The sequence below is a fragment of the Anarrhichthys ocellatus genome, unplaced genomic scaffold (assembly GCF_004355925.1).
Source record: "Anarrhichthys ocellatus isolate YVR2014 unplaced genomic scaffold, GSC_Weel_1.0 scaffold12, whole genome shotgun sequence".
NCBI classification, from domain to species: Eukaryota; Metazoa; Chordata; class Actinopteri; order Perciformes; family Anarhichadidae; genus Anarrhichthys; species Anarrhichthys ocellatus.
The window spans coordinates 6,376,912-6,399,478 of record NW_022280042.1 but is presented as its reverse complement, the minus strand read 5'-3'; the positions used below and the strand labels follow the sequence as shown (position 1 = coordinate 6,399,478).

The 22,567-nt window shown below is 48.6% G+C and overlaps 1 protein-coding gene across 11 annotated transcripts in view; it reads left to right on the top strand.

Annotated features, from left to right (window-relative positions):
- Positions 1 to 22,567, top strand: part of LOC116386014 (mitogen-activated protein kinase kinase kinase kinase 4) — a 25,244-nt gene extending 2,677 nt beyond the window's left edge. The window contains exons 3-33 of one of the 11 annotated variants that reach the window (XM_031851948.1): positions 5,745 to 5,801; positions 8,453 to 8,578; positions 8,757 to 8,867; positions 8,945 to 9,035; positions 9,132 to 9,262; positions 9,363 to 9,417; positions 9,517 to 9,595; positions 10,072 to 10,247; positions 10,383 to 10,455; positions 10,558 to 10,768; positions 10,874 to 11,035; positions 11,253 to 11,339; positions 11,811 to 12,260; positions 13,363 to 13,515; positions 14,146 to 14,448; positions 14,705 to 14,805; positions 14,926 to 15,065; positions 15,243 to 15,337; positions 15,474 to 15,482; positions 16,238 to 16,416; positions 16,548 to 16,677; positions 17,074 to 17,355; positions 18,608 to 18,725; positions 19,016 to 19,186; positions 19,302 to 19,445; positions 19,679 to 19,813; positions 19,921 to 20,021; positions 20,110 to 20,259; positions 20,347 to 20,506; positions 20,640 to 20,779; positions 20,873 to 22,567. In XM_031851948.1, coding sequence (XP_031707808.1) covers positions 5,745 to 5,801; positions 8,453 to 8,578; positions 8,757 to 8,867; positions 8,945 to 9,035; positions 9,132 to 9,262; positions 9,363 to 9,417; positions 9,517 to 9,595; positions 10,072 to 10,247; positions 10,383 to 10,455; positions 10,558 to 10,768; positions 10,874 to 11,035; positions 11,253 to 11,339; positions 11,811 to 12,260; positions 13,363 to 13,515; positions 14,146 to 14,448; positions 14,705 to 14,805; positions 14,926 to 15,065; positions 15,243 to 15,337; positions 15,474 to 15,482; positions 16,238 to 16,416; positions 16,548 to 16,677; positions 17,074 to 17,355; positions 18,608 to 18,725; positions 19,016 to 19,186; positions 19,302 to 19,445; positions 19,679 to 19,813; positions 19,921 to 20,021; positions 20,110 to 20,259; positions 20,347 to 20,506; positions 20,640 to 20,779; positions 20,873 to 20,956 — 4,404 coding nt within the window. In that variant the 3' untranslated portion in view covers positions 20,957 to 22,567. The remainder of the gene's footprint in view (positions 1 to 5,744; positions 5,802 to 8,452; positions 8,579 to 8,756; positions 8,868 to 8,944; positions 9,036 to 9,131; positions 9,263 to 9,362; positions 9,418 to 9,516; positions 9,596 to 10,071; positions 10,248 to 10,382; positions 10,456 to 10,557; positions 10,769 to 10,873; positions 11,036 to 11,252; positions 11,340 to 11,810; positions 12,261 to 13,362; positions 13,516 to 14,145; positions 14,449 to 14,704; positions 14,806 to 14,925; positions 15,066 to 15,242; positions 15,338 to 15,473; positions 15,483 to 16,237; positions 16,417 to 16,547; positions 16,678 to 17,073; positions 17,356 to 18,607; positions 18,726 to 19,015; positions 19,187 to 19,301; positions 19,446 to 19,678; positions 19,814 to 19,920; positions 20,022 to 20,109; positions 20,260 to 20,346; positions 20,507 to 20,639; positions 20,780 to 20,872) is intronic. The other 10 variants (XM_031851942.1, XM_031851949.1, XM_031851944.1 and 7 more) reach the window with 10 other exon arrangements.

Sequence of the window (22,567 nt, the reverse complement as noted above, 5' to 3'; positions counted from 1 at the left end):
TCACACAATGTGGCTGAGCTGCTCTGCCCTTTGATTCGTGGTGACTTTTCATTCCCTTTCAGGCGTTCTCCTCTTCGTTATTTAAGGTGGACTACGGGAGTAGAATTCCTCATCTGGTCGAATAACATTTTCACAACAAAAGTCAAGTGTGTAACTGCTGCTCTTGCGTTTATTTCTCGCTGCGAGACCTTTTTGTTTCGCAAGCTCTTTCGCTGACTTGTGCTCTTGAGTAGTTTTTGGTGCATTGCCGTCTGTTTTGAAAATGATTTAAAAGCACAGAGGTTGTGTAATGATACTTTGAATGTCTGGTCCGATTGGTTGCCCCGCAGCCGTGGCCCCTGGAGGGGGGCCAGATTACAGTCAACACAGCACAATTTGACTGACGGACATTATTTTGTGTCTCTCTGTGGATACCTCCATGTTTAACTATTCAGTGGAAGATGACGTCATGTGTGCCACACGCACTCGGTCTGAAGGTATTTTATAATAATGCGTTTATACCCACGCTCTTTGAAAAGCACAGCTCTCGCACAAGAGACTCTCTCTTTATCAGTTGGCACTGAACCAGCTGGCTCTGGAGACTATCTCAGGTGCTTCACTCTGAATATAGGAATGAGAGAGAGAGAGAGAGCATCGGAAAAGACATAATTCCTCAAATTGTGCGTGGTATGTGGGGAAGATTCCCTCCGCTCTACAGAGTGGCCATATATAGTCAGGCTGACCTGCCTCCCCGCCTGCTGTGCATCCATCGGGTGTGCCACGGATGCACCAAATTAAAATAATATTATATATTTGTTATGTGCACAGGCACTGCACATAACTGGCTTTTCTCATAGGCTTACTCGGTGATGTGATATATGCTAACGACAAAATCCCTCCAACTCAGGAGCTTATACTTTATTCCTGCTCTGTCCTCTCATCTCCTTCCTTTGTTTTCTCCTCCAACCTTACGCCGCCCCCCCCCAGGACAAGAAGTCCTCTCCTCAGGGGGGCTAGCTGTGCCTGATGGGCACACGTGGGCGGGAGAAGGCAGCTCGCACAAGCTGTCAAATGCCCACCGGTGCCGTATGGTGCTGGGCGAGGCAGTTGCTCTGAATGTTTCTCTCTGACGGACAGTGTGCATCTCTTTTGGCTTCCCCGCCCCCCCCCATCTCACCAACAGTGACCCTCTCCCTGATGGGTGTCACAAGACCCACAACGTCCTCTGACTGGCCACGCTGCCTGAACAAACCTCTCTGTGTCCGTGTGTGTGTGTGAAGCTCATTGAGGAACCTCATTACCAGAGTGGTGTTGAGATGAGACACAAAGGCGCCGGCTGACGAGACAGTCTCTTGCCTGTGTTTCTGCCTCCGAGGCCACATTTCCTGAAGACATTTCTCGTTTTAATGCGGCGGGACGAGTAGATCTTCTCATCTCTCGGTCCAAATCAGGGATGGGGGTTTTATCTCTCCAGAGTAAATTCAGATTCTTTTCAAGACCCACTCAACTTCCCTCTCATTGCTACCACATGCAGCCAAAACCTATTTCCGACACAACAGCTCATCCTCTCGTTTTGATGTTATTTTAATGAGATCATACTGTGTGTTCTCACATCTAGACTCCCACGAGCATCTTTCCCTGCTTTTTAAAAAACCTGCAAACTAGCAAGTGAAGCAGACACACCTATGAATTACAGCTATAATGTCTGGCAGTTCGTCTCTGGTGAGATTTCCCACTTTTACACCCTTCAATTGTAATATTTTAATTCCTGTTAAGACCTGTGCAAAGTCTCCGCTAAGCAGCTTTGATCCCTTACAGCAGCCAGCTACTGCACTGCGATCAATAGACGTACAGTCCCATCAGCTGAGACTCTTCTTCGGCTGCTCTCCTCCTCACTTCCTGTCTTTTAAATCTTCGTCTCTGTCTTTGCCATCAATTGAGAGTGCCGGAGTGGAGGCAGCAAGGCCGTGTGTGTGTGTGTGTGTGAGAGTGAGAGAGTGAGAGAGTGAGAATTGGGTCAGTGTGCTGGTATGCAGCAGCAGTGTAAAGTGGAAGAACCACAGCCCCCGGATGTCATTGTGCTGCTTCTTACTGCTGATCGATCATTTCTTCCCTCTGCATTCATCTGATGTGTGTCGAGGAAGACGAAAGGCTGAAGTGTGCATCTATGCGTGTGTTCGCAACCTGTCTGGTTTATCGCCCCCTCTGTCGACCCACCTACTCGCTCTGCCGGTTCAAATGTCGCCTTAGATGTTCACATCGCCCTCATTACCACCGTTCCACCAGTGACCTTTTAAAGAACCAAACCACGGCCCCCCCCCTTGCTGTGTGAACTAATAATACGAGTTTGCTTTGCACTTACTAGTTCGAAAGCATCAATTTCAGCACTCTGTTGTGCGCGGTGGTGGTGGTGGTGGTGGTGGTGGTGTTGGTGGTGGTGACCTTGTTAGAAAGCCAGGCGTCATTTTGCAATGGCTACTAAGTGTGATTGATCTTACATTCACGGAGTAGGGAGGGAGCGGCTGGATATCGGGTGAGGGTACGAGCCTTGTGTGATGTGTATGGGAAGCTGCACTCCCGACTCAGCGGTCCGACCGCTAACAGTACTGCTGAGCATTACTGCTCACTTCTGTTAAGTGAAAATCCACCCTAAAACACAAATGTCTGGTTTCCTAACGCTGATCGTGAGCCGACGTGGTCAAGCACCTGATGAAATGTCTCATTTCAAACCCCTGATGTCAGCAGACCGGCCGGTTACAGCCTCGCTGGGTGAGACGTCCGTCTCCACAGTGGCGTGAACAGAACGGTGCGTCTTGTTTTGGGGTAGATTCTGACTTAATGTCTCTGGCTCTAAAGGCAGTAAGTCAAGTCCGTGGTTTAGTGCTGAGCCGGAGAGAGGCCAGCAGCACATCTGGCCGTGGTTAAGAGGAGCTGCGATGGAGGCCAGGCAGAGCTGAGTGATAGCCGGTGCCTCAGATAACCCCTCCACAGCCACGCCTAGCGGGCCGCTTCAAGGGGCCCTCCGGGGCCGCGGCCCTCCTGTGATCAACCCGACCACAGGGCCAGAGCTGAAACCATCGGTCCATTACCAATTAGTCCATCGGCAGAAAATGTAAACGTCAACAGTTTTATAATTGATTGTTTGAGTTGCTTATCAAGGAAAATCCGATTCTTTTAATATAATTGTAAATAGAATATGATTGTTCATATTGTATTCTTTATACATACATTTACATTTCTCACACAGTTTTGACATTTTCAGACTAATATTGAATGATATATTCGTGGAATCAGCCTCAAAAAATCCACTATTCACGATGCTAGCATCGCAGATATGACTGTTATGTCGGCTAATAACGAACAAAAAATATTTTTTGATATTGGACACGCTATTGGATTTGTTAAACTCTAATATTGGTATTTGGTTTCGGCCTGAAAAATGCAGTGTTTGGGCACAATTGGCAACAAAAGGATGCATAATAATCAACATGAAAAGACTTTGTCAAGCATACAAAACTACATTTAGAGCCAAAGCTGTATCATTTCTGTGACGTTTCATGCTAAAATGCTAAACATCACAAAATAATCGTCGTAGCTGTAGCTTTAAAAATGCTTAATTTACAGGCGTACGGATGAGAAGTATGCTGAATCTCTTGACTTTTAGTGCCCTCCATCATTTTGCTTGCCAGCTCCTCTTAGAATAACCGAGGTAATGGCACATTTTTAAGATCTATTGAGCAGATTTGGCAGCATCCATTCTCCAAAAACCTTTAAATTTGTAGTGATGCAGTGAAGTGTCATCCCCAAAGTACTTGCTCCGTTTCCTTGTCCCAAGGACAAAGGATGGATGATGAAATAAGGAGATTAAGCATGTCAAGAAACTCATCTCAGTGCTCGCATGCTAATGTTGTGCAACCAACCCAGTTGTTTTGTGGTATCAAAATGCAATTACCTCGTGGCCTACATAACACTATCTCCACCCACAAGCTGAGAGATGTTTGGGTTTATATGACTAGAAATTCTTCAGGCTCACAGGGAAGGAATCGCAGCACATTCAGATCCTAAAGCTCCCGTTGTCACTTCCAAACCACGTCTTTAATCATCAATAACGCCAGCGTAAACAGACATTTCTCTGAGGCTGTCAGAGTTGTACGCACATTTATCTCGGCTCTGTCAGCTGTACGACTGTGAGAATTAGCAGCTTTAGTTTGTTAACAGCGAAAAAGAGGCATTGTTGTCGAGTTGGCTGTATCCCACGACGATCTGGATGGGCTCTCTGTGACTGTATCCTTGGATCAAAGTGAGCTTTGTCTCAGAAAACTATTAGATTCAGAGTGAGCCGTCGCGCTAATAGAGGAGGGTTGCTGGGACACAATTAACGTCTTGATTCTTTAATTCCCGAAGACGGAGAAAGAGAAAGCAGTCGTCTGATATTGAAACCATTTAACCTCTGCGGGTGCCGTGTTGACGCCCGGTTAGAGGGCTTTAAACCACAATGATTCCTGTCAGAAGAGAGTCACTGTTGACTCTGTTTACGGGTTTGTAGGTGCAAACAAAACGGGGATTAATACAGTTGCATTCCTTCCTCCGAATTCAACACTGATTCTTTTGTCATAAACGTTCGGTGAGTGTGTATAAATTAACAAGGGTGTGTTTTATTGCCTGTGGACTCTCACTGTACACCTGTAAGAGGAAGAACGGGATATTTCTTCCTTCGAACGTTACATCGTACAGAACAATACAAGTGCTTTTAACACCTGTGCCCAGTGGGCCCAGTACAGCAGGACTCATCAGCGCTAGCAGCTAGAAAACGGGGAGCTGTCGGCCATTCTGTGTTTTTTTTTTTTTTTTTTTTTTTGTGGTGGTGACCCCTGTGATCAAAGTGAAGAGGATTAAAGGCATTGTAAAGTGTCCCTCTCACCCCCCCATCCTGCCCACTGAAAAGAGAGGGCCCCTAAACCTGCATGGCTTTTATTGTCATAATCCATACAGTTTCAATTGACTATGGAATGCACTGGCTAAGATGACGATGGTGTTGTTGGCGGGGGTGTCTGAACGTGCATTTACTTAACCTGCAACCGTGCATGAGGTCCGCGGATGTATGCCTCCCTCCCATACTGCAGTGACACAGCAGAGGCTCGGCAGCACTGTCCTAAAGAGCCAGAAGGGGAATACCCGACTGGGCCCGCTCCCAAAAATGTCCTGTGTTTTATCTCCTCTCTGGGTTGGGGGGGGCGGGAGGGAGGGGTCGTACAGAGGCCTCTATTTCGGTCCTTTGTTTATGTAAGGAGTGGCAGTCGTTAGGAGAGCAGAGGAGTCTGGGAATGTTGGGACTATATAGCTTGGGAATAAAATGCTCATCTGCGGTTTGCACTGTATATAGTAGGTTTATTTATACCGTGGGATGTATCAGTCTTGAGATTTGTAATCTCTGATGGGAACGAGTTGTTTTCAGCTGATTGATTGCAGCTCAAAACCCAAAGATATTCAAATTACAGGGACATGAAACGGATCATATTTTAGAAGCTGAAACCACTAAATGTCTGGCATTGTTACTGGAAAAAAGGATTAATCAATTATTAGGATTTGACACTGGCGGCAATATTTAAGTCATTTGTTCCACGTCGCTTCAAATGTGTCAATTCGCATTGTGTTTTGAGTTCATATTCTGTCAGTCACACACTTCTGTAGGTCACTGATCATCGCCCACTTGATAATAAGAGTACAATGAGTGGACGCTCACCTCGTTTTTTGTCTCTTCACAGGGACGACACGTCAAGACTGGACAGCTGGCTGCCATCAAAGTCATGGACGTCACGGAGGTAAGGCTAAGCGTCATACTGTTTCATCCTCGACATTTATAGTTATAGTAATGACGTGCTGGCTGGAAAAACCAGCTAAGAAGTTGGATGTTATCCTCTGGTTAATATTAAATCGGTAGACATTCCATCGAATCTGACGCCTGCATGTTTTTGAGCTCTGTAATGAGTCCTCTATCTCCCCCCCATAATGAACAGCAGGGGCGGGGTAGAGGCAACAGGCTGCTTATTGAGTGAAGTGCGTCATTTGGCGGCCAGCAGGCTGCCCTCAGCTGTGGGAGGTCCCGTCTGCAGATGAGAGAACGCACACAACCACATATGCAGAGACACAAAGCAGACGGTTTCAGAGTAGCAGTGGAGGCCAGCAGGGCCAACCACCCACACGGACATAATAATGATGGAGGAAATGTAATGATACCGTACACACACACACACACACACACACACACACTGCACAGATAACAGGCTTTGCAGGGGAATTCTGCTGAATGAGTGTCACTTGCGGCGTCCATCGCCCTCCCCCCGTTGGGAGCAACATCTAAAGTCATCCGCTAGATTTCACCCACGCATCACTACCCTTATAAGGACACATTTAACGCTATTGAATGCCACATGCACTGGCACTGTGATCCACATAAACCCCCGATAGAGGCTACTGACGCGGCAGCCCGTGTGCCCCGACTTGCCTGCTGCCGCTCCTCACATAAGCCGACGTCACGATGAGTCACGAGTGACACACTTGCCAGTTATCGTGTGTAACCGGTGCAGAGACTATTGCTCAACCGTTTCCTGTTCTGTGTGACAGGTCGCTGCTGAAGGTGTGCCTCCTAGACGTGTATTGACTTATAGGCAGCGTTGTTTTGTCATGATGCAGGTGCACGCTGAGGCGTACCCGCGTCCTCGACGGCTTAATCTTAAGCCATATTCTCATAACCTGCACACAGTTGAATGATTCATGGTGTCTCCAGCATTAGCCTGATAAAGCTTACTTAAAGGTAGTCCTCTGGGATTGTTAAGTCGGTGTGATTGTGAAACAATTGCTGGTCGCAGCCCTAAACCTCATGGGCACTCCTTACAAGGAAGTACCAGGTTTTGTTTATCTTAATCCTCGTCTTATAACGTGTACCTGATCATCTTCCCTGTGGTTTAGTGAGGCCGTGTTGCACTCTCTCCTCCGTTCATCCACAGGCACGCTGGCCTGTCCCGTGTCACTCTGACCCACATTCCCAAATCCAAACACTCCTCAACTGCTCTTTCTGTGCTGCCTTATAGCCCCGAAGCTAAAAATGGACGCCTATCTACCTTGGCTTCATATGATCTAAAAGCATTTCAAATCAACCTGGTATAGAGTTGTCTGGACGATTTGGGCCGATCGGGGCTTTGTTCGTGTGTTGCAACATCACGTTGTCTTCGTCTGTGACCCTGTGACTTGTGGGAGCGAGGCCTTCGCAGTCGGCAGAGTGATAATCCAACAGCTGCACGGCAGAGAGGGGGGGGGGTTAGACGGGGGGGGGGGGGGGGGGGGGGGGGGGGGGGGGGGGGGGTTGCGCACAACAGAAAGGCTTACGTCAACTCCAACGAGTCATGCCGCAGCAGTATGGCCGCCTGCACAAGACAGCCAACTGCCATTTTGCTGTAGGTGATGCATGCACGCGACACAGTGTAGAAATACGCACACATAGCATCACATTTCTCTGTGGCAGCTGTGCAGCCTGGTGGTGATTTAATAAAATCACTATTAGTACAAAGAGGCACAGTCTGCAGTGATAAGGCTGTGGTTTCTCCCCCCCCTCCTCCCACTGTACTTTCTATAGGAGAGGCCATGTAACCTTAAAGCAAAGCACTCACGGGCCGACCCCTGCATGTGTTCAATTAGTGTGTCGCTGTTAATCATTGTCAAGTTGCTACTGGGTGCAAGCAGGGAGTTAGCACTGCAGCTAGTTCACCTTTTTTGTATCGAGATGTGATACTGGACAGGTTGGCGTGTGTCTTCCACTAAAGGCCACTTCCAACAGAGGCTGTAAACGCTGCATTAAAGTGGCAGAGGAATTAGCTTTTCCCTTTGCTGTTCTGTAGGTACATGGTCTTTGTGTCAGCAGCACCCATTTCCTGCTGATTTAATGCTCGAACATTAAGCGATCCGACACAAATTATGCATGATATTTACAGTGTTTTCCTGAGCTTTCTTCACAGCTCTCAGCAACTTTATTCAGGAGAATGTCTGCCTGATGCTAATGGATTAACTGTCCGGGATTTGCCAACGATCTAATGTACATTTAGTTTGTTTTCTTTTACATGGGATTACCAATAATGGCTACTGTGCTCATCAGCTCGCTATTAGACTCACTCATGCATCATTAATCCCTAAACAAAGGAATCATTTGGCAGTAGACGGACGACCGCTTCTGCATTGTTGCGTAGCCGAGTCCCAGCCGAAAGGTGAACGAGGCCAGGCTGAAGTAAAACCAGGGCGTCGTCACACAGCGTGACACTTGCCAACCCTAAGTATGGAAGTGAATTCATCTGAAATGATGATTTAAGGCCACAGTAATTATTGTTTCATTAAAGAGTTTCCAGTGGAAGGACAAAACACCCTCGTGTCTGTTTATACCTCTGTAACGTGTGTGTGTGTGTGTGTGTGTGTGTGTGTCTAGGATGAAGAGGAGGAAATTAAACTGGAGATCAATATGCTGAAGAAGTATTCCCACCACAGAAACATAGCCACCTACTACGGTGCTTTCATTAAGAAGAGCCCCCCGGGACACGATGACCAGCTATGGGTAAGTCCTCAAATCCATTCAAGATATTACGGTTGACTAAGAAGTATGAGAAATATGTAGCTGCCATGATTTATTTAGTTATCCGAAGCTCTACGATCCCCAAGGGTCATGTAATAAACTTATGATTGTTCCGCAAATACCACAAGCTCATCCTCTGGTGATTTGTGCCTGTTTCTAGTTGGTGATGGAGTTCTGTGGAGCTGGTTCCATCACAGACCTGGTGAAGAACACCAAGGGGAACCAGCTGAAGGAGGACTGGATCGGCTACATCTCCAGAGAGATCCTTAGGGTGAGTTCCTCTCCTCTCTCCTCGTCTCCTCGCCTCTCTCACAGTCACTCATGTCCTGTGTTACTCCTCCTCCTCAGGGTCTGGCCCACCTACATGCCCACCACGTCATCCACCGTGACATCAAGGGCCAGAACGTCCTGTTGACGGAGAACGCCGAAGTCAAACTAGGTGAGTGGCAGCACAGGTTTTTCCCATTTTCCTCGGATCAGTGTCCGAGGTGCACAGCGCCTCGTTGACTGTGGTCGCTCTTCTCTCTCTCTCTAGTCGACTTTGGCGTGAGTGCTCAGCTCGATCGGACCGTGGGGAGGAGAAACACCTTCATCGGGACCCCTTATTGGATGGCCCCCGAGGTCATCGCTTGTGACGAGAACCCGGACGCTACATATGATTACAGAGTAAGGGCCACCGCTCAAAAGTTGACGTGTAATTGTATAAAAGGTGTGTTGCGCCTTGATTTGTCTGTGTGCGATTAACGGCCGCCGTCTTGTCCCGCAGAGTGATCTGTGGTCTTGTGGAATCACAGCGATAGAAATGGCTGAAGGAGCACCACGTGAGTGCCAGTTTTTGTTGATATTAGTGATTCTGCGCTGGTTCAGTCTCTTGAATTCATATTGATGCTCTGTGTGTGTGTGTGTGCGTCTTCCTCCAGCACTTTGTGACATGCACCCAATGCGTGCGCTCTTCCTCATTCCAAGAAACCCTCCACCCAGGCTCAAGTCTAAAAAATGGTGAGTACCACCCAGAGAGGATGTTCTTTGTGCATTTCTATCCCGTCCATTCCTATTTTAACTCTAATAAATCGTGACACAGGATTCTTTTATATATAGATGTCCTACTCTTGAATTGAGCAACAGGTGCGATGGTGATGATAATGTAATTGTACTGCGCCCCGTACATCACAGCTTTCATGGTATATGTGTGATGAAAGGTTTGATGCTGCCTGTCCGCATGTATAAACCTCAATTCATACTGAGAAAACCACAGGCGTGTGGGAGTGTTGCAAGGACTGATGGGTAATTTGTAAGCGGAGCTTGTTTGCAGAACAGTCCGTTTTACTCAGGATCCTTGGATGTGCTCTACGCTCTAATGGCTGAAGTATTTCTCTGGCACCCGCTGTCTCTTTTCCATGTGTCGCCCTCTCTGTCGTGCACCGTTCCTCCCCGCTGACTCTGCTCCCCTGCTTTTTCTCCACAATCCCCCACAGGTCCAAAAAGTTTTTCAGCTTCATCGAGGGCTGTCTGGTGAAGAATTACACACAGCGCCCCCCGACAGACCAGCTGCTGAAGCACCCCTTCATCCGAGACCAGCCCAACGAGAGGCAAGTCCGCATCCAGCTCAAAGACCACATCGACCGTACCAAGAAGAAGAGGGGAGAGAAAGGTGCGTCTGTCTCTCTTTTGTCTTCACTTGCATACAGCCTATTCACAGAAATGTGACAATATAATCGGGTAACAGATCATGCATTTCTAAAAGCTTCTGGATGTGATTCTTACTTGTTCATTTTATCGTGTACAGATGAGACGGAGTACGAGTACAGTGGCAGTGAGGAGGAGGAAGAGGATCCTCCAGAGCAGGAGGGAGAGCCCAGGTATGCTTAAAAACTAGTGTACCTACTTATTGCAAGGTAACAATCCAAACCCAGCGTCTCTCTAAACTAACCCGCTATGTCCGGATTCCTCCCGTCGTCCAGCTCCATTGTCAATGTGCCAGGTGAGTCCACGCTGCGCCGCGACTTCATCCGCCTGCAGCAGGAGAACAAGGAGCGATCGGAGGCACTCCGCCGCCAGCAGCTCCTCCAGGAGCAGCAGCTCCGGGAGCAGGAGGAGTACAAACGCCAACTACTGGCCGAGAGGCAGAAACGCATTGAGCAACAGAAGGAGCAGAGGAGGCGGCTGGAGGAGGTAGGATGAATCGAGCTCTGAAGAGATGAGGCTGATATAACGGCTGGAAATCGCGTTTTTTTGTGTGAGAAATTTTGACATTTCTTTGTCTTCTGCCGCCCACAGCAACAGCGGCGTGAACGGGAGATGAGGAGGCAGCAGGAGCGCGAGCAGCGTCGCCGCGAGCAAGAGGACAAGAGGCGTGTCGAAGAGATGGATCGTAGGCGTAAAGAAGAGGACGAACGCCGGCGGGCTGATGACGAGAAGAGGAGGAACGATCGTGAACAGGTCGGCTTTCAAAACGTCTTTACCTAGAATGTCTTCAATGCAGCTGCCACATTGCCAGTAAGAATAAGCCAAATTAGATGTTGACTGCCGGCTTCGATATTTGCTGTGAGAAAGTCTGATAAGAGACCACTTGCTGGACGTAAAGGTGGACATTGTATTTCCGCTCTTTCGACGACCGCTAACCACACTGGCTGCTCTCCTTTGCTTTGACTGACAGGACTACATCAGACGTCAGCTGGAGGAGGAGCAGAGACACCTGGAGATGCTGCAGGAGCAGCTGCTCCGTGAACAGGCCATGCTGCTGGTCAGTCACACACACGCGCGCACCACACGCTGCTCGTATTTTTACAGTAACAAGTTCAGTTCAGCCAACTACTGCAATTCACCCCTGAAGACTGATTTCAGGTGTGTTGTTAGCATTTAGATTCATCTTTAGATCATTGTTGTATCATGTTGTTAATGCTTCCTCTTTCTTTCTTTCTTTTTCACATTTTGCATTCATTTTGTAAAGTGAACCAAATCAATAATTTGCCGAATGATTGGAACTCCAAACTTCTGCATTTTTTGTATTACATTAGATTCTATTTCATTCGGTCCGCACCGTGTACTCTCCCTGTAATACGGATTAAACGGGTAAATGCAGGAACAGATGCTGCCAGAGTACTGACCGTATAAAGGCCGGCACTTGTTTTTAGTCAGTTTGTGAGGCCGACGCAGGCTGCCGGCTCTCCCGTCTCTTCTCACCGCCTTAAATCAACCCCACACTCTGCAATAGGAGTTCAAGTGGCGGGAGCTCGAGGAGCAGCGCAAGGCCGAGCGACTCCATAAGCGGCTGCAGCAGGAGCAGGCCTACCTGCTGTCGCTCCAGCACGAACCCAAACAGCCGCCTGGCGACCAGACCAAACTCCCCTCAGACCATTGCACACCTCCACAGACCTCCACCCTGCCCCCTGGCAGAGTCCTCGCCGCAACCCCTCAGGCTCAGGTCCTTGAAAGTGCCGTTTCCTCCAGAGACCTTCAGACAGTCCCCTCAGACGGCCCTAAGTCCCAGGCAGCAGCGCCAGAGAAGACTGACTCTGATGAAACCTGTCCCAGCCAGCTCTCAAACTCCCCCAACCCCCCTCTGACTGAAACCCCCACTGACTCTGAACCTCCCCGGGCAGAACGTTTGGAGCCCGATAGGCCCGCAGAGCCCGTCAGTCCTCCTCCTCAGCCTATCAGAGAGGTGAACGTCCTCATTGGCTCTGCCTACCCCGCTGCCTGCTCTTCCCAGCTTCTTCTTGCTTATCCTCACACAGCCTCAGCGACCATAATAATAGCGAGCAGCAACAAATGGTTTTCTTTAGCCCAAGTAGTTACATTTAATTGACACTTAGTGTTTTGGATGCAGTGGCGGGGGTAACGATGGAGAATAGAAACCCAAAGGCTGGCAGCAAGCAGCCTTTTTATGTCCTGAATAAAACAGAGCTGTTCTCCTCCACTCGCTCTCTCTTGGCACTCGCTCTCTTGCTCGTCTTTCTTGACTACTAAAACCGTCAGGATGTCTGACACATTTTTGTCTTCACTTGAAGCAGGCGCAGCAAGAGAAAGAGAAATAATCAATTGGTAGGAAAACTATGCAAGATTCCACTTTCACTTCCATTCAAGTCTTTTAGGCTCCATTTTCAAATAATTCGTTTTTTTCGTTTCCCCAAAGAGACAAAGATGATTGATTTCATGCTTACATCTTTTTTCTCCCGTCATTTGAGTCCAAGTACTCCTTTCATCCTTTTCTCTTGGAGGGTTTTTCCCCCAGAACAATACAGAACAACAGGTTTTAGGAATTTCTCTTGATCTTGGGTGGCCAGCTGCGAAATTCTTCAACAATGCTGTTTTGACTCTCTGTGTGGATCGGGGCCGTTGCATGTGGATGGCTGAGGCCCAGACTAACATGCCGGACACCCACGCTGTGTCTCCCGTCATCAACAGAGCTGTTCCGTCATTAACAAGGGTTTTTTTAATCCTGCAAATGTAATTATAAGGATGTATTTGTTCCAAAGAGTCCTGTCTCCACCTCTGTCTGTGCACACATACCCGTGTCTGTACGGCTGCCTCGTATGGGCTTCAAGCATGTTTGATGTCACCAGTTTGTCTGTCAAGTATGAAGGTTTCTGTGTATGACAAAAGACTCTTAAGAGACAGTAATATTAGAAACAACAAGCAGAGAGGAACCATTTTTCTCAACAAGCGGTTTCCTTCTACTTGATTTTCATTACGTTTTGTCAACCATTGAAATATTTCCCCTGACCCTCATTCTATCTCTGTCCTGTACGATTCCCTCATCCCAGGCCGACGAGCGGTACCGTAAGAACATTCAGGGCTCCCCTCAGATTGCCCCTCCTCCCAAGCAGCCCCCTCTGCCTCCCCGCTCCTCTGAACCGTTCTCCAATGGCGGCTCCTCCTCCGAGGCCTCCGCCATGCACCGGCCCATGGAGCCTCAGGTAACTCCCCCGCCCTTCGCCTACTCCTCTCTCCTTCCTAATGCTCTCTTCCTCCCCTCACTGCTGAGTTTGTGTGCTCGCAGTTTTGTGAGTCAGCGAAGCAACAGCGGGGTCAGTTTCTGGGCAGAAGGGCGGTGAAGTTTGTTTGTCTTCCTTCAGTACAGAAACAGTTCGGGGCATTGAACGTAATCCGCAATGAAACAGAAAGAATTTGCACTTATATCCAATAGTCACGTGAAAGGAATAGTTTATAGGAAATCTGCTTATTCACTACATACGGATACGCTAAATATTAAGCAACCTCCAGCAGCAGGTAAGCTTAGCATAAAGTCCGAAAACGGGTGGATTGAACAACGACAAGTTGTGGTTTTAGCTTCATATTTACCGACATGACGTAACACATTTCACAAAATGTTGAACTGTTCATTGAAGCCGTCGCATCAACCCAAAGCTCAGCCAGTGAATCACATCTTCATGTCGTGTTGTGCGTTGTCTGCATGTGTAGGCTATATATCTTAGCACATGTATGTTCAAAACCACACGCATCTTCCCTCATGTCTCACTGTGTTGTCTGCTTGTTTCACCTCCTCCTCCTCCTCTTGTCCTTCCTCCTCCCTCACCCCCTAAAAGGTCCAGTGGTCCCACCTGGCTGCTCTAAAAAGCAGCAACAGCGCCGCTCCCTCTCCTCCTTCTCCTTCTCCTCCTCCTCCTCTTCCTCCTCCTCCGCCTGTGGTCTCTCGCTCCCAGTCCTTCAGTGAGCCCAGCGGGGTGACCTCTAACTTTGCACAACTCCACCTGCGTTCCCAGGACCCCCACCATCTCCACCTCCACCACCCATCGCCCGCACGCACTGACCCCCAACCTCCCCTCCACCACCCTCAGGCCCCTACTAGGGCCGAACACCAGGCCGGCGGCGAAGAGGTACCTCCCAAGGTAAGGAGCTGATGAGGGCCCCCCTTCCTCCCCTCCCCCCCCTACCTATCCCTTTCCTTCCCTTGACTCCCTCATTCACTTCCTCTTCATGCCAATCACTTCACTCATCATGCTGCCTGTTTGTGTTTGCCTTGATGTGTTCAGCCCCATTTCTTGAACATCAACATTGAACACCGTTGTGAAATACAAGCAGTTCTAGTTGTGTTAAATGCAAACCTGCCCCTATATCAGGACCTTTTGAATCTGTTTCCTCCAGGTCCCGGTAAGGACGACATCCAGGTCTCCGGTACTGTCGCGTCGAGAGTCCCCTCTGCCATCACAGCCCGGCATCCAGGGTGGACCGAGGAGCGCTGGAGGGTAAGTGAAGAGACCTCGGGATCGGTTTGTGAACTTGAGAGGCAGTTGCACACATTTAAACCGTTTTAAGAGTACTATAGGAGCTTGTGCTTGTTCATGCGGCGGCGTTCTCTGTGACAGTAACGTGGAGCAGCGGCCGCTGTGGGACCGAGTGGAGAAGCTGCAGCCTCGGCCAGGCAGTGGCAGCTCCTCCGGCTCCTCCAACTCCAGCTCCCAGGCCAGTCCTGGTGACCGCTTCCGACCACGCTGTGAGTCCCCTGGTACTGTACTCAGCCACATTTCACTAACTCTACTAATAACACCATTCTCGCTCCTTACTATATCGCTCCAGTACGTTTTCTGCTTCTTTATTTTATATATACAGGCAATTAAAGATCGTTTGAGAGCCAACTCTCTGTTTCTCCCCACTAACTCAGCCTCATTTTGTTCCCTCAAAGCTTCCTCCAAATCTGAAGGATCGCCTCTCCAGCGGCCTGAAAATGTTCCCAAAAAACAAGATGAAAAGAACCTCGCCAGGCCAACTCGACCAGCTGTGAGTCCACTGTTGCTAAAGTGCTGTTGAACTTGTTTGATGTCGAGTAGGTGAAAACTGTTTTGTGTTCTTCTCTACTTTAATTATTCAACTGCTCATGAATCTGATGGTTCGTGATTGTTGGGGAACCTCTTAGGGTGATGCGGTAAGCCTATTAAACAAGATTACATAATCACACCTATGCTATGCTTGCACCATTGCCCCCTTCATTGCATTATGTCTACGATAACGGTCTGTGATAAAAGAGCTGTCTCCCCCTTTGTGAGGATTAACGCATTAAGTCTTACTTCACTGGATACTGTGCTTTGTGCCGGTGACTTGTTTGCCTTCTGCCGGCGTCTTTCCCCGTGCCTGCACAGACCTTCCTCACTTTTAACGCTTGTAGTCGACACAAGAAGGGTTAACCCTCTGCTGCAGCTTCCCCCCAGCCTGGATTTGAATGCGACCACATTCCTCCTGTTCCCTTGTAACTCCCGGTGGTTTGCTCCTAATCGCTCACCTTGCTTTGTTGTCGGGATAAAATGTGGCACATTTGATTTGTTGAGCATGCCTGAAAGTGTCCCTCCTCCCTCTTCTTGCTTATCACTGACCTTACAAGACGGCATAATTGAGAGTCTGCAAGGAACAAGCTGAGGGCAAGACATGCACTTTAGAGGGTGCAACGAGAAAACGGCTAAACTATGATCTGATTTACCAAACAGTATGCCACTTGACTCACCACATCCTAGAACTTGGACTAACTGGGATGGTTACATGGTTTTGAAACATGCCAAACAAACACCTGGGCCATAAATAGACGACGAACACCTAAAGACACATAGCCAAAGATCTGGCGTAATTCTAGACAACCTGAGTTTCGCCAAGATATCGGACTTATGACTTCCTTACTGTCCCTCTTAGGATCTGACAGCTCTAGCCAAGGAGCTTCGTGCGGTAGACGACGTGAGGCCTCCCCACAAGGTCACCGACTATTCCTCCTCCAGCGAGGACTCGGGCACCACCGACGAGGAAGACGACGAGGAGGTGGACCAGGAGGCGGGAGAGGAGTCCACCTCGGGACCTGAGGACTCCAGGGCTGGGTGGGTAGAGCTGCGATGACGTGTTGGCCCACTGTCCTTACTGTCTGTTGCATTCATCTTTTCAGTCACTTCTCAAGTGCTGCATGGCTTTTCTGCATGAGTGTTAACACTGGTCTGGTTACGGACGTCAGATATTCCCATGGCTTCCGCAGGAGGATGAGTAACGGGGAGACGGAGTCGGCTAAGACCATGCTGCTGGAAGACTCTGAGAGCGACCAGGCCAGCACGCCCTCCAAGGATGGCACGCTGGTCATCAGACAGGTAAGAAGGGGAAAATGAGAATATCTACTTCTTAGCTTAACAGTTAAAGGCACATTCCGCTTGTGTGCAGTTGTTAGAAATGTCATTTTCATCTTTCTTTGTCCAGTGTCAGTGTTTATCCACACATTCTCCACCATTTCTTCTGTGTTACTGTGTATTACCATGCCTTCTTTATGTTTTAGTCATTACAGACTTGCTGCTTCTCATTTCACATTTACAGATCTAATACCTCAGATTGTTGTAGATTGCATTTAACGCGACACGCACAGCAGCGATGGTCTCCAAAGACCAACCAGACGAATAGTAAATCATGATGCGAAGCGGCAGACTAGCAGCCAAACATGCGTCTCTCCACCTGCCTTGCTCGAGCCCAAGTGTGCCTGTTCTTGCTTCCAGAGCACCGTTGACATAAAGCAGTTGGTCAATCTCTCCTCCTCTTCCTCGGCTGACCTCTGTCACGTCCACGGCCAGCCCCAAAGCCACGGCCTCGCCGAGAAAAACGGCTTTGCCGGCCGCATACACCACCTACCAGACCTTATCCAGCAGAGCCATCACTCCCCGTCCTCTTCCACAACCATCCCTTCCTCCTCCTCCTCTTCCTCCTTCCCCTCGTCATCTAGCTATGCCAGTCCTGCCATGTCCCCACAGATCCCCCTGGACGAGCTCACTGCCATAGAGGTATGTCACCCTCACGTCGGCGAGACAAACAACTGAGGAGTGGACTGTTGCGGGGTGGTACCGGCTTCGACATGCAGCAAAGCAGATTCACTCAAAGAGCAGTTGCATTTGTTTGTATCCAAAATGACAGAGAAGCTACTTGTAAGTTTTTAAATGACCATCCCCTCCTTGGATGTGATGCTAGGTACAATAAATGATGAGCAAATGCTCTTTTTTTCTAGTTACTTTGTGCAGGATTGGGTAATATTTACCTCTGCAGCAAACGATTCTCCATCTCAAAGCCTGTACGCACCTCGCCGTCCAGTCCTTGATTTGTTGGTCGGAGCCTCTCTGGCCCTCTACGCTGCCGGACCCCTCTGTGTCTCTCCTGCCTTCACTCTGGCTCTCTCCTCTGCCCCCCCCTTCTGGCTTGGCTGACACCTCCCGATCTTCAACCTCCTTCCCTCCTGCAATTCACTGCATCGCACTGCGTCGCTGCTAACACTGGTGCCTCCTGGTGGTAGAGCATGGTCACGGCATTGAGGAAACTAAACTGGAGCGTCATGGGGTGAACTGTGAACAAGCATCTCTTATCAGTGTTGGGTGATGGCATGCCTGGTGTGATGGTAGGGGTGAAATGGGGCTATATAATATATATATTGGACTGCAAGTCCTCAAGCACACATGACCCACATACAGAGAAGAAATCTTATTTTATTATCATAGGTTACCGCCTCTTTCGTGGTGTGACACATGCGTTGCTAACAACACGCGTCTCTGGTGGTGGGATTACAGTCTTCCTCTAATAGCAGCCGCTCCTTCCTCTTCACACTTCACAGCAGTGTGTGGATCGTTTCTTCTCGTCACACATGTTGTTTTCCCTCCTTCAAACTGTCCTCGTTGGCTTTAAAACGACTAACTATAACTGCACGTCATCTTTTTTGTTTGTTCTCCATTTGATTTGTCATCATTTGAATTGGAGTGACAAACTATGTATTCCGAGTTGTGTCACAAAAAATGTATTTAGATAGAAATTTAAGCTGTTAATGAGCCCTGAGAGGTAGAAATGTAACTCAAGGCCTGTTGCTGTTGAAGTTAAACAGTCACAGTCAGTTTTATAAATTACAAATCAATCATTTTTTGGACCAAGGACCAATCTCTCTTCTGTATATCCATCATAAAATAACTTTAATGATTAAATACAGTTTTCTTGCTTTCTATGCAGGTTAAGTACAAGTTGAACGTTTTCTAAATGTCTTTAAATCTCATTTAGTCCCAGTCGGAGAGCAACTCCATGTCCAAACACAAGTCGTCCTCCTCCTTCACTCCCTTCATCGACCCTCGTCTTCTCCAGATCTCTCCATCCAGCGGCAGCTCCCTCAACAACATGGGTAGGTAGCCAATGTGTTTATGGCAGCTCAGTAATTAAAAACTGTTGAACGTACTCCGTTTCAGTTCCCCTTGAGGGAGTTTTTTTTTTATGAGCAATGGCTTCTCCCACAACATTTCTTTCCGCACTGATAAGGAAATTATGTTGAAACATCTGCGCTGATGAGTCGACACAGTGCAGTGTTACATGAACAGACACGGCACCGTGTGGTCCAACCAGGCACCAGGTTGTTCAATAATAATTTAAATACACGACGGCATCCAGCCTGACCTCTATGTGCCCCCCCCCCAGCAGCGTTTGGGCCGGACGGACGGCTTGCAGACCCGCTGAAATCCGACCCGTCCCGTAAAGGCTCGGTGGTCAACGTCAACCCGGTCAACACGCGCCCGCCGAGCGACACGCCAGAGATTCGCAAGTACAAGAAGAGGTTCAACTCTGAGATCCTGTGTGCTGCGCTCTGGGGTAAGTGTGGGAATCATGGCGGCCGCTTGTTCAACCTAATTATTCTACTCTGGTATCCATCGAAGCGCTACTAGCTATGGGTGTTTCATTGTTTCTTTTTCTCCGATTGTTCCAGGAGTGAACCTGCTGGTGGGAACGGAGAGCGGTCTGATGCTGCTGGACCGGAGCGGTCAGGGGAAGGTCTACCCTCTGATCAACAGGAGACGCATCCAGCAGATGGACGTCCTGGAGGGACTCAACGTCCTGGTCACCATATCGGGTACAGTGCATGTGCTGCCTTCGGGCCACTGAACACAGATAGTGGTTTTTGATTCATTCGGAATAATGGTGGTTGTATTTGTTGGACACTTTTTAGATGTATCTTGGAAACATAATGCCACAAGCTGGCTCATCTCTGAAAACGAATCGATGTCATTGATGGCTATATTCCTTCAGTCCACATTGTATAGTTTGTGACATCTCTTTTCTCTCATCCACCTCCACCTGCTGCAGGTAAAAAGAACAAGCTGCGAGTGTACTACCTGTCGTGGCTGAGAAACAAGATTTTGCACAACGACCCTGAGGTGGAGAAGAAGCAGGGTTGGGTTAATGTGGGCGAGCTGGAGGGTTGCGTCCACTACAAAGTCGGTACGTCTCCAAAGAGTCCTGAACCTCAAATGAATAAAACGGACTAAGATTTGTTGATAAGCCCGACTTTAAGCAATAACTCACGAATGACTCCCTTTTCATCCCAGTGAAATATGAGAGGATTAAGTTCTTGGTGCTGGCCTTGAAGAACGCTGTGGAGGTGTACGCCTGGGCTCCCAAACCCTACCACAAATTCATGGCCTTTAAGGTAAGCGTCGTCATTCTGCGAGAGTAGTTACACCCCCACGAAGATGCACGATTACCCGACTAACTCATCTCTCCATGGTCTGCCTTAGTCTTTTGGTGATCTGGTGCACAAGCCTCTGCTGGTTGACCTGACGGTGGAGGAGGGTCAGAGGTTAAAGGTGATCTATGGCTCGTGTTCAGGCTTCCATGCTGTGGATGTGGACTCCGGCGCCGTCTACGACATCTACCTGCCCACACATGTGAGCACTTAGCGCAGTCTGATCATACCTTTTTACTTCCCATGCTCTTCACTCTCCTAACTCTTCCTCATTGATTCCTCCCTTTAGATCCAGACCAGCATCCAGTGCCACGCCATCATCATCTTGCCCAACACTGACGGCATCGAGCTGCTGGTGTGTTACGAGGACGAGGGCGTCTACGTCAACACCTACGGGCGCATCACCAAGGACGTGGTGCTGCAGTGGGGAGAAATGCCAACTTCAGTGGGTAAGTGGGGCCATTAAAGCAATCTTGAGACGGCCCAACTCATCCTGCTAAACGGCTCTGTTTGCTAGGGAAGTAGTGTCTAATGAATCACTTGCCGTCCCCTTCTGTTATCTCCCTCTGTGTGTGTGAGCAGCCTACATTAGGTCAAACCAGATCATGGGCTGGGGTGAGAAGGCCATAGAGATCCGGTCAGTGGAGACGGGCCACCTGGACGGCGTCTTCATGCACAAGAGAGCCCAGAGACTCAAGTTCCTCTGTGAGAGGAATGACAAGGTGTGAACACAACTCCTTCTTTCCTTCCTTCCTACGTTTTCTGTTTTATAACTGTCAAATGTTCCGGCTTACGTGTTTGCCTTCGTCCATCAGGTCTTCTTCGCCTCCGTGCGTGCCGGAGGTGCCAGCCAGGTGTACTTCATGACCCTGGGACGCACTTCCCTCATGAGCTGGTAGGCGACGTCCTCCCCACCCCCACCCCCCACCCACCCCCCACCCCCCTACCGGCCAACTCGACGACCATACCTAAGCAGTGACCAACAGATGACGATTGTGACTACGACCGACGACGACGAAGAAGCCTCGAGCGGCTTCCTCTCAGCCGCTCGGGCGAAACAAACAACGGATTGGACTGTAATCATGAAAAAGAATCTAGGGACGGGTGTGTGTTTGGGGGGCGAGGAGGTGCGTTCTGTTAGTGTCCACTGAGTGTACTAGTAAACTATATTACGACAACAGAAACCCCCCCACCCCCCTCCAAGCCTCCGGGTTTTTCCCCTCACCCATCCTTTGAGCCGATCCCCTCCTCCTCCTCTGCGGGACGCGGGATCTGTTGCCTGTTGATGGTAAATCTTTATGTGTCATAGTAGAACTTTGCATCGTGTATGTGCGTGAATGGAGGAAACACTGAGCATGTGAATGACTGAAGGGACGATTAGAGGCTAAACGCGGCTGTCACTGTATCAAAGAAGGCGAATACTTTATGTGCCACACCTCGGGTGTGGCCGTTTGTAGCTGTAGTTTAGTCCGGGGTCCCGTTCAGGTGAAATTAACTCCCGATGCCCACCACGGTAGATTTCCACGTCAAGCATGCCATTTAACACGAGTTCACCGCCACGTAGATAAACGCTTGACATGTAAATCTGCCTCTGTATCTTCACTTTTTTTGCCTTCTCTTCCTTAAAGTGAAGATGTTTTTTAAGGGACCTTCTTGATATATCCATTAAATACAGGGTACTGGATATCAGCGTGTACATACTAACTACATCTACCTTGTAGGCTTCAGACTCTCCCAGGTTTTACAGACACTATCTCGACCACATTGCCTCACATATTGTAGGTTATGTCGGACAGAAGTAGCCCTGTTTATGACAGCATGTTGCTTTGGTGTTAACGACAAAATTTAGCTTTTTTTCCCCCCATACACTGTATATTTTGTGTGTGACTTGCTGCACATAAATAAGGCATTTAGGACACACCCCTACATGAGTTTCAAAGGAAGAATTCACCCTATTTATCATCAAGTTGTTGTTGTTTTTTTACGGCTTTCCAAATTGCGATTTGCTTCTCTGGTCAACCAGCTTTGTTTGTTGCTACAACTAGCAACCAAAAACCGCAAATGGACCCAGACATGTGAGACGCACCACCAGGTGGATTTTTCCCTTTAACGTCAGTCATAAGTAGGGCTAGGATAAACTGTGAATTAGACATGCAGAGTTAGCAGGTGGCCATTAAGGTAGCATTGAGGCCAGTGGGCAGAAGTGACGGTAAAGGAAATGAAGGTGCATAGATCCTGAGAAGAAGCTTTGAACATCACACTCCAGCTGACTGTCCTCCGTCTGCACCACGTTTCAATTTCACATCTACGATCATCCAACTGTATTTTGGAGACTTTAGCTTAACGTGTAGCTAAACAGTTGCCTTAAAAGGGTCTCCAGCTGATTACAACTGCTCAAAATCCTCTGCAGGTTTTGACAAGTTAACAGTGAAGTTTAGATTTTATGTACTGTAGGAACACTTGAGTCTGAATCAGCCACGTGACTCAATATTGGACCTCTTTTCTTTTTT